This window comes from Sardina pilchardus, chromosome 8, assembly GCF_963854185.1.
Source record: "Sardina pilchardus chromosome 8, fSarPil1.1, whole genome shotgun sequence".
NCBI classification, from domain to species: Eukaryota; Metazoa; Chordata; class Actinopteri; order Clupeiformes; family Clupeidae; genus Sardina; species Sardina pilchardus.
In genome coordinates, this window is record NC_085001.1 from 5,711,077 (window position 1) to 5,722,379 (window position 11,303).

At 42.1% G+C, this 11,303-nt stretch overlaps 1 protein-coding gene and 1 long non-coding RNA gene across 2 annotated transcripts; one reads left to right on the top strand and one right to left on the bottom strand.

Moving 5' to 3' along the window:
- Positions 1-258: 258 nt before the first annotated feature.
- On the bottom strand, positions 259-3,442 carry si:dkey-174n20.1 (uncharacterized protein LOC796174 homolog). The gene is made up of 4 exons (XM_062542479.1): positions 3,043-3,442; positions 2,531-2,773; positions 1,970-2,272; positions 259-723 (listed from the first exon to the last, which is right to left on the bottom strand). Exons 1-4 carry the CDS (start codon positions 3,161-3,163, stop codon positions 464-466), a joined length of 927 nt encoding a protein of 308 aa, XP_062398463.1. The 5' UTR covers positions 3,164-3,442; the 3' UTR covers positions 259-463.
- Positions 3,443-9,293: 5,851 nt separating this feature from the next.
- Positions 9,294-10,812, top strand: LOC134088500 (uncharacterized). The gene is made up of 2 exons (XR_009939975.1): positions 9,294-9,534; positions 10,195-10,812. It is a non-coding gene; the product is annotated as an uncharacterized LOC134088500 (long non-coding RNA).
- Positions 10,813-11,303: the final 491 nt, after the last annotated feature.

An 11,303-nucleotide genomic window follows, 5' to 3' on the forward strand; every position in this document is an offset into this window, starting at 1 on the left:
AATTTTCCCTTTTTGTCTGTTTGGGTTTCTGTAACTGAAAAAGGAATTATTCGCTATTTCTGACTTCTTACAATGACTACTGCTGTTCTACAAACATGCTTTTCTGTGTTCCCAGACTTAAGGCAATGTGTTCAATAAAAAGTGTTATCAATAAAATGACTTAAAGTAACACACAAATGACCACTCATCGATTCTCCCTTCTCTCTCCTCATCTTCCTCCGCATGTCTGAAGTGATCGTCGTCAGAAAGAAGCATCCCTCAGCGAAATATTCCAGGGTTTTTAATCAAAAGCAACTGTATTCACTCTCACAATGAAAGTTCAATGTAAACAAACAGAAAAACAGAATAAAGGGGACAAAATGATCATAACAAAAAATAACATCATAATAAAGAACACATCCTCATGTCGTGTAATAAATAATACTTCATATAAAATGAATGTAAACAAATGAGGAGTTCCTCATCAGGCTAGCTTAACCAGTCTTTCACTGGCCTCCCACAGTTTCTTGGCCACTCCAGGGTCTTTAGCGAAGGGTCTCAGTCTGCCCGGCCTACAGTCAGCGAAGTAGCCGCCGTTGTGGTCAGTGACTGTGTCTGACACGGCACAGTAGATGACTGTCTGTGCGCCCAATTCGCACGGCACAAAAAACATGAACATTATCACCTGCATCACGATTCGGAACAGGATGGAAAAGTGGCACGTCCAGTTGCTGTGCACATAGCCTGCAGGGGGCGACAGAGGACACAAATGATGTGGTCGTCAACATTGCACGAAAGGTACTACACAAATTAGTAAGTAAGTAAAGTAAGTAAGTTTAATTCGTATGGCACATTTCATGCCAAAGTGCTTCACAGGTAAAAATATACACAGATTAACACAATTCAACATACACAACAGCTTACGCCTCCAGACAACAACAACAGAGAAAGACATATGAACACATAGACAAGGATACATGTGGCATCAACATCCAATTGTTCCACAGGAACTCAAAGACTGTTAAAAGCTAGTCTGAATAAATATGTTTTAAGAAGAGATTTAAAAGTAGTGACAGATGATGCTGATTTAAGATCATGTGGTAGACTGTTCCAGAGGCGTGGTGCATGGATGCTGAAAGCACGGTCACCCTTCTGGGTGTGGGAATGGGGTGTGTCCAGGCGCGCGTGGGATGCAGACCTTAGTGTTCGTGATGGAGTGTAAGAGCTTACCATGTTTGATACATAACCTGGGGCCTGCCCATGTAGTGATTTAAAAACAGTCAATGCCACTTTATACTGGATTCTAAGTCTAACAGGAAGCCAGTGCAAGGCTGCCAGTACAGGAGTGATGTGTTGTTGTTTTCTTGTCCCAGTAAGCCTCATTGGATTAATAATGGATTAAGTGAACTTGTAGTGTCTTCATTTTGAATTACAACAAGACAGTACAAGCATTCTTCACTATGTACCCAGAGAACCACACTAGGGCAGTTTGTAGTGATCACTACTGATGGCGAACTGAAGCTTTCTGAACCAGTGAAGCATTCAATCCAATTGTATCGAAAAAAGGTTCAGTACTCGAAGCTTCAGAACTATATGAGGACATCTAGTGGTGAAAGTTTAGGATAGCATTGTGTCACAGACTGTTTCGTAGTTATTAGCTATGAATGTCTGTGAGTCGAAGATGAATATTTTGAACATGAGTCTATGGATAAATAAATAACAACATAGATAATTAAGGTTATTTAGAGATCTTTTGTAACCTGTTTTGTGTTGAACCGTCACTGGTCACGTGATCATCACAAAACGAATCAAGCTCCGATACAGGCTTCATCCCAAATTGGTTCATGTTTTCGATACACGCCTCAAAGCAGGGGGTTCATGGATAACATCACTAGTGATCACTGCACCTGGTCGGGGCTTTTATCAGGGCCAGCTCAATCCCAATAATAGTGAGCTACTACCTGTCTACCCAAGACCCATCGGAACTCACCTGGATGCACGGCGTATGCCGTGACCCCCTTGCCATCAGTCATCCTGGCCAGCTCCTGGATGAAGTAGATGTTGGCCAGCTTGCTACGGCAGTAGGTGAAGAAGGGCAGCAGGTTGTAGTTCAAGTCCTGGAAGTCCAACTTCTGGTACTTGTAATTGTCACAGGTGAGTGTAATCACCCGGCTCGGGGCGGACTCTTTCAGCCGGCCCAGCAGCAGATTGGTCAGGAGGAAGTGTCCCAGATGGTTCACACCAAAACACATGCTGAAGTTGTCATCCGTCCAGTCTAAGACACTGGGTATACCTTAGGGCCACAAAAAATATGCGTTTGATGATTGCCTTTGGAGATTAGACAACAAACAGCAACAAAAATACCTTTTTTGCAAAGAGAACAGTGACAAAATTGCTCCAAGCAATTCAGTAAAGGATCGGGTATTTTATTATTAACAATATGTACATATGCAAGAAACAAACGCCCTTCTTGTGAATAACTTATTTAGCCCTATTTTCTAAATCCCCTGACCGTGTGGCAATAACAAATCACGTTCATCCGACACCTCACCCGCGTTGTTGATCAAGATATCGAGCCTCTTCTCCTTTTGCAAGAACGTCGTGCAAAATTCCCGGATGGACCTCATATTAGCCAGATCCAGTTCCATATATAACACGTTGACATTGTGGCTTCTCGCCTTGATCTCCCTCACGGCCTTCTGAGCTTTGACGACATCCCTGCAGGCGATGATGACACGGGCTCCCCTTATCGCCAAGGCCATCGCTGTCTCTTTGCCGATACCAGAGTTTCCTCCTAATTTAGAAAGTATCACGTTTCAAGTCAATGGTCCAAATCAGATGAATTAGTGAATCACAGAACACGTGAAAACACGTAAGCCTAGCCTACTACAAGCTACTAGAAATAATCATTACGTTGATAAATGTAAAAGGTAGGCTACATTTTACCAGCCAGTAAAGAGCAAAGCGCATTAAATTAACATAATGTGGTGGCAGTTACCAACAGTGTTGCATCTGTTATAGCCTCCTAGCCTAGCCTACTACGAGGAGAGATGGTCCCCTTACCAGTGATAAGGACTGTTTTACCATCCAGCCGTTTAACGTCTGTGCAGTACCTCCTTCTTTTCATCCATTTCAAAATCAAAAAGCAAACCAAAGAAGTGATAACTGTGTATAAAATATACATTATGTAGCTGAACCCTGTCCGAATACTGCAGTTGGTTAAAGGGGTCGATGGCGCTGTAAAGATAAATTACTTTGTGGACCGGGTGGTCAACGATTACGCTTCGGGGAAGGCTTCGACCGTGTCCTTCTTACTGTTTCAGGCAGATGTCGATCTAGTAATGTACCATTATACCAGAGAATGTGGAATAAGAGCGCTGATTATACCAATTATATTCATTCACATATCCGTGTGTTTTGATGTTCTTCATCATGAATTGTGTAGTCCGGTGTATGGCTGGCTGGTTTAGCGTATAACATATTACTGCCCTCTAGCGTACTGGATGAGAACCCATAAAAATGAAACTTTAATTTCCTCTTTAAATTACTCTTCTCGGCCTTTTTTGGTGATCTTAGTAACAACTACAATGCATTTCCGGGGAACTGCAGAGTGTGCTTGCTCTGGTGCGGTCACTAACGTGAGCAAACGACATAAAAATGAGAGGTAGCTTATTCTTTTTAAATGTGCAAACATGTTAATGAAACATATTAAGAAATGTACATATCCTAGCCTACTTCATAGCCTTCATATAAGGCTGGCTTACATTGTACGATTTTGGTCTGTTTTAACAGTCGGCGACTACATTTCCAAAATCGCTCCCGTCATCTAAATCGTTTAGTGTAAGGTGCCAATCTTAGCGGTTTTAAGTCCGTCGGAGTCAGTCTGTCTAGTTTTACCGTTACGACAATATTATCGGAAGTCTTTTCAGTCGTGGCTCATGCAAATTGTGGCGTGAACATTAAAAACCAATAGTGACCTAGCTCCAACACGAAACAGGAAGGGGCAAAATAGGCGGCAGCTGTTGCCAATGTGATTATTTGTTCATTCATTCATTTCTTATAAATCATTAGTCTAATTATTCTACGTGACAGAACAGCTCTATATCTGTTAGGGATGTCACACATGAAACAATGCTGCAGAATGAGCCACGACTGAAGAGACTTCCGAGAATATCATATTGTCGTAACGGCAAAACTAGAAAAAGACTGACTCCAACGGACTTAAAACCTCTAAGATTGGCACCTTACAACTTGCAACTTGCAAGAACTTGCAAACGTGCCATAGGCGCAGTGATATCGTACGCAGCATCTGAAAATAGTCCCCATAGACAACAAGCAGTAGTAGTGCCAGTAGTTTGCAAGTTGCCTTGATTATTACGCCAGATGAGAGTGTAGTTCCATGTCAAATCAGCCTAGAAAAACGCCAGGTTTCATTTTCAGTTGGTCTTATTGCACTTTCTAACTTGAGAGGAGACACGTTTTAAATGGGAAAATTACCAGAAATCTTAGTCACTTTTAAACATGAAGCTAGCAGGCGAGAAGCTAATGGTCTAATCCGATTCAATGATCTATGCTAGGCTGAAGCTAAAAGTTGTATCGCCAGACTCACAGAATGGCTGGATGAACGGGAACAAGGTAAATATCGATTGTTTTGCTCGAGGGGAGGTGGAGAATGAGCGTATTTCCAAAAATGGCGGAATATCCCTTTAAAAACTTACCAGTATTAACGAGTGCTGAGTGAGGTCCAGCTATCGTTTTTCTTTTTGAAGCCTTTGCTTCTTTTGCCAACTCTGGGAGAAGGTTGTCACAAGCGTTCGACACAACCCCATGGCCCGGGCGGTGCGCTCTTTTTCTGCCTTCATTCCAATGGTGACCGCTAAATGGAGGTAGTGGCCGAAGCATGGAAGCCATGCCCATCTAAAGCCTACCTTACACTGACAAGATTTGGGAAAGATTCTTGAAAGATTGTAGTCTTTTGAGTAAAGCTTGAATGATGGGCATTAGTTCAAAGACTACAATCTTTCAAGAATCTTTCCAAAATCTTGTCAGTGTAAGGTAGGCTTAAGTTTCCTCACTGCAGCCACAATACTATTGGCTCCATTGTCTGTGGTGACACAAGCCAACTTTTTTGTCATCCATTCATGTTGGGAGGTTTTCATCAGGCTGTTTTAATCCAAACTATTTTGCGTTCAATGTTTCCTTTTTTTGACTGTAATGTTTAGTTTGCATGTTACAAGTCAACTTAATGTGCCAATAGGCGTGGAACTCTGTACAAGCCTTCTAGGCTTCGTTCCCACCTTCCACAGATATTTCGATTTGTGCTCAACAAATAAACTAGGGTTTGTCACCTGTGTGACTCTCTGGCATGATTGAGGTCTCCAAACGAGACTTCAGCTCCCAGCTAGGGTTCAAATGATGGATGGTGGTCACGCTCATATAGGGCATCATTACGCTTGACCACATGTCTGTTGTGACAGAAAAATGGTCAACGTCTTTTAATTCCCGTGTAATGCTGTCCTTCATTTCTAAATATTTTTCTGCCACTGCCTTTTGAGAGAAATATTTTCTGTCCGGGAGGACGTATTGCTTGTCGAAAGCCTGTAGCATTGCCTTAAAGGCTGGCTTCTCCACCAAATTAAATGGCAACTTTTCTTCCACTAGAAGGCGGGTCACGGTGTCTGTCAGGATTGGTCCCTTTACTGAACAAGTCCGCGATCCCCAGCTGTCATTTCTGGGGATGGGGTTGAAGGACGATCTTCAGACGAAGTGTTGGTGCTGCCAACTGTGTCAAGGCCAGCAAATGTCGCTGAATGGTTGATGAGGTTAGACGAGGTTAGACGAATTTGAACGTGAGACCGGAATGTTCTTATGGCAAAGGGGGCAGCTGGGGGGAACACCTCGTGGGACATAAGGGCCTGATGGACTTGACTGGCTTTTCCCCTTCAGTTGCAGCAATCGCTTTACATTTGTCTTTCAGCTTACCAGACTGACCAAACAATGTGCCAAGGTCATGAATCCAATCAATAGCATTTCGTACAACAGGGGAGGCTGAGCAAGCCTGTTGTGTAACTAAATGTACACAATGAGCAGCACAATGGAGCCTACAGTATATATGGTGCTAATGGCTGTGAACGTTGAATAACTGCCTGTGCGCCTGAGTACCTCTAGGCCCCATATTGGCTAATTTAATCTCAACTGCACATCCAAAATGATGCTGGCAAGATGTTCACCGGTTGTAGACATAGTCTCATACTGTACAACCCGATGAACTCTTCATGCACCATCAAATCATTATCCACATACTGTAGCGCAGACTTAGGGCCTCCTGCTCCATACCTGAAACATCCCTGGTCCCATCCATAATGATGGAATACTGCAATACTGGGAGGGACCGGATTTCATCTGCAACAACGTGAATTATTAGATGAAGTTAATGAAAAGGTGTGTGAGCTGTCTCAATCCAGTGTTATTACCACTTGCCTCCGACAGGCAGTAGCATGTAAAATCTGCACAAACACACCCACTACTGTGCTTACTATTACAGCAAGCTGTGGGCACGTAGCAGGCTGTGGCCAATGCATGCAGACATATCTAAATGATAATGACACTTGTATCCTGTGTCAGACGCCCATGTTTGCCAGTAAACTGGTGTTTGTTAGCCTGGCAAGCCAAACTACACAGAAATGTATAATCTAGGGTCGGACCATTCACAGAGTTGAAGCCTGTGGGTGGGATGAACAGTTATCTTTCAAACTGCCTCTGCACGTAATAGGCCATGCATTTGTGACCAATCGTAGCCGGTCGGCAAAACGGCAAATACATCCTTCTTTGAGTAATATGTTTGTGTGTTACTACAGACCTTTTCTGTTCAACCCTGTGTCCAAGAGCTTTTCTCTTAGGCATGATGTAGGCTACAGGTATGTTATGGACAGTACCTGTACCCTTTTTGTTATGGCAACTTAAGTTACTCAGAAGTAGGGCTGGGACGACGCATTGACGTTATGGATTAGTTTGACGAAAAAAATATGTTAGTTCAAAATATGCGAATTGATTCATCGTCAAACCCAAAACAAGCCCCCAGCCGTGGCGAGACTGGCTGGGGCACCTGCACCGCACGCCGGCGACCCGGGTTCGATTCCCGCCCCGTGGTCCTTTCCGGATCCCACCCCTACTCTCTCTCCCACTCATTTCCTGTCATCTCTACTGTCCTGTCCGATTAAAGGCATAAAAAGCCCAAAAAATAATCTTTAAAAAAAAAACCAAAACAAGGTAGGCGGCAACGCGAGTGACTCCTGACTTTTAGAAGTGCAAGGCTGCACACACTCGTTCCTCTACAGCAGTGTTTCTCAGACTATGGAGCGCGGAAGCTGCAATAGATGTTCCCCTACAAAAAAGCTACTATCTTTGCACAAATTAGGAGATCCGGTATCTTGAGATTTTTTCTATTTTTCTTTTTATTTATTTTTTTCTTTTTCTTTGCTGCCAACCTTAACACCGCTCGGGTACCCCCTCAGTTCCTTCCACCTGCGGCCGAAGTCGCCGCAGATTACATTAACTGGGGTGGAAGTCTGACATATCCTGCGCCATTCGGACGGGACCCTCTTACTGGTCATCCTGGTCTTAGGATGGAAAGAGAGAGAATGTTGCTGGGTACATGTACTGTACCTACGAAGAAACATTCTACTCTTGCCTTACAGGTCTTAGAGACATATATGAGCATTACGAATAGACTTGAACTTTGGTCTAGATTGTATGCATTTTCTTGTGGTGGTTCACTGGACAACACTTCTGATCTCCCATTGATTGTGTTATTGGTCCGTTTGACCTGCCTCTCTTGTTCAATTGTGTTTGGTTTTGGATTGTGTACAACAGTGGACATGTTATTGGATATCAGGAAAATTAATTCCACTGAAGTATTAAAGCAATGGTAATAAATAAAGTGTAACATTACAATTGTGGGCATGGTATGAGGCACATTTATGACACGTTTGACATTTAACACTGACACATTTATTTCACACTCTTAGAATGATAAGCAATGAACTGTACATTTACAGTGCTTTGAGATAAAGAACAAAAGAGAAGACTAAAATGAAAGAAGCACACACAGAGGGCAGTGTTGCTGGGCTCGTCTTGACAATGTGTATAATATATCAGTTCCCTATGACACACATTCAGAGACAGATTTATTAAAAGGGAGAAAAAGATTTATAACATCAGTAGGTGAACATGTTATAACACACAAGCTCACATCAGAATGATGTGTTTTCAAGAGGCATTGAGCATAGTCTTACATAACACACAAGCTCACATCAGAATGACGTGTTTTCAAGAGGCATTGAGCATAGTCTTACATAACACACAAGCTCACATCAGAATGACATGTTTTCACAGGCACTGAACATAGTCCTACATAAGGAACCAATCAAACATACAACTGTGTCTAACCACAATCAAAGGGTGGCTGATTTCTGGAATACACTATTGACTTGATTAAAGCCTTTTGGAAAGATCAGCTTGGTTGAAAAAGCGGAGGAGAAGAGGCAGCTATCATTTTCCTTTAGATATATTTGCATGCAGGGGCCACAACCGGCAACCTGAACACAGCATGCTGTAACAACCACTATTGTGATAGGGATGTTTGGGCATATTTGACATGCAAATATTTGTCTCAGGCAGGCAGAGATGTTTTTTCGAGCAAGGACTAGCTCTGACATTTTAGCCTTTACTTAATTTAAAACTGAACATTGCTGTGCTACTTGTGCTACCTGTGTTTGTACCTGCGGCACAGCAGGTGGCTATCATGAGGCGTGCAAATTCATGATGGAAGTCACTTCTTTTTAGTAACACTCTCCATCTGGACTTCAAGATGCCAAAAGACATCTCTACACCCACTCGGACTAGCCTGGGTGTTCCCATCCTGCCTTGCGCACTGATTTCATTCACGCTGCTAACATACTGTAAGGCAGTCTGGAAACTGTTACAAGCCTGGCTCAAAGCACGCAACAGAGTAGGGAAAGGCCACACGCGGAGTAACGATATATATATTAGATTTATTAAATTAACAGAACTGAACAGAATAGATAAAGTAAAGTCAGTAGTGGAGTTGAACTTAGAAAATAAAGATGTATGCAATCAGTAGATGTGGTGCAATGAATAAGCAAAGCAAAATCTTAAGTCGGTGCGGGAGAGACAGAGCAGCGGCGGTCGACCTCCTCCAGCCTCGTCTGGAGTATTCTTTTAAAGGCCCAAACCAGGAAGTGATTATTGCAACTCCAAACACCTGCGCCCAGCTCACCTGTAGGAGACAGAGGCTGTGTTCGAACTGCGTGCTAAATACTAGTCACATACTGATAATGACGTGAAGTAGCAAATAGTATGCAGTGTTTGGAAAATGTAATATTACCAGTACACAAAAGTTTCCCGGATGTTATACTGATGGGATACTGCATCCCATAATGCATAGCGATTGTTTCCAGCTTCAGAAAATTTCAGTAACAATGGCGGACAGCGAAGGGACAAGTATGGCAAAAACCGGAGATGAAGAGCACAAATGTGAGTATTAGTTGGGTGTTTTGGTATGGAATGTTTCGTGGCTTCTGTTATTGTGGAAGTTTTATTACTGTAGAGCTGTATTTGTGTATGTGCAAGTGAATAAATAGCCCAACTTAACCAAAGCTAACGTAAACTAACTGGCGCTCAATGGAAATGAATGGTAGAAACCTGTTAGCTTGCTAAGTCGCTAAATAGCATGACGATTTTCTAGCCTCTAGGTAACGTCGTCATTCACATTAACGAGAGCAATGTTTATTTATAGCCTAGTTATCGTTATGGTTATCATTCTTGGTGTGAACGGCCCTTATCTCCTAAGTATTCTGTCAGTTATAACTGACAGAACTCTATTCGTACTTTTAAAAAATAAGTTTAATTTACAAAAGTGTAATGTGAAAATCTTTGATAGCTAAGTTGCTTTGGTACTGAGAAATGAGCACCTGGTTCAAAACAGTTCCCAGTTTAAGCCTAGGCTACTGCTCTTTGATAAGTGATATCATAGCCGGATTTGGGTATAACCAGAGAATGTCTAGGGCTCTGGTATAGCCTAATGATGGAAAATAAAATGGTAATGGCAGAAAATAATTTTCTCCTTATTTGATTTTAAATGAGTGTTTATAAGAAAGTGTCTAAGATGGTAAAAGATGTAACCTCTATCTCTAGGACTGGCACAACGTCATGCACAGTGGTCTTGGGAACATCGAAGGCTTCTGCAACAACCCTGTAGGAGGTGGCACTGGATAACCAATACTGAATGATGACAACCTCCAGTCTCTCCCCCAGCCTCCATCACAGTCCACTTCAAGTGTGTCCACAAGGGCATTGACAGAAGTCGTTCTTCAGATCCACATCTCCAAAGAGGAGACGGACAATAGATAGAATAGTGTTGCCATTCAGTTAGCAATATTGTCCCCTGGGGTCATTCTGAGAGAATGTGCACTTGTTGTTTTTCTTGATGTTAAAGTTCAGACATTTTAATCAATTGAAAGTATTTTGTTCAATGTTTAGTGTCATTTGTAAGGTAACTGTCATACAGTGGTCATTATGGGATTATCAATTGTCAGTGTAGCACAGTTACATTTACTTAATTTCACATTTCACTTAGTTGCAAACCCAAGTCTTGCCAATAATGACACCTTTTTGATCCATTAACCATGGTTGCATACGCCTTCATAAGAAAAGACAACTGTGGGCTACAATATTGTTAGTTTCTCTAGGCATATTGGTCTAATCACTCTGAATTCCTGCTGAAGAACGAGATTAAAGACCATCAGTATTGCAGACCTTCTTCTCCTTGCTTGTTTGTTGGCTCTCACCACAGAGAGGTAGCCTAAGACATATCAAAACGGTAGGACACACAGAAGTGCTACTCTCTCCACTGATCAACACTAGAGAAATGTTTTATGAACATTGTTGGCACTCTGGCAGCACAACAATAATTTTATAACACTGCACTTACCTGATTTCACAGCTTGTGCATCCTCTTAGCCTAACTCTTATAACTTTTGTATCAATTCATTGTATTCTTTTCTGTTATTTAAATTCCATTATATCCGAAATTGAGTCTGGATTAATAAGCTTAGGTGATTTTATTTATCCATAAACATATTATATATGAAACATCACACAGAGATTCTTCATGGGTAGGCTATGCTTTCTCCAGATGTCCAGACTCCAGTGTAGCCCAAAAGCTGGCTGATTTGATAAGTAAACAGAACAATCCTCCTGCCATGTCAAGTCAAGTTTATTTATAGGCTATAGCCCATTTCATG

Bases quoted from the DNA above. Each gene is read 5' to 3' on its own strand.
- si:dkey-174n20.1 (XM_062542479.1), bottom strand. From the start codon at position 3,163: ATGTATATTTTATACACAGTTATCACTTCTTTGGTTTGCTTTTTGATT. The intron at 2,273-2,530 runs GTGAGGTGTCGG...TGTGGCCCTAAG, and splicing joins TATCTTGATCAACAACGCGG to GTATACCCAGTGTCTTAGAC. The intron at 724-1,969 runs GTGAGTTCCGAT...CGCCCCCTGCAG, and splicing joins GGCATACGCCGTGCATCCAG to GCTATGTGCACAGCAACTGG.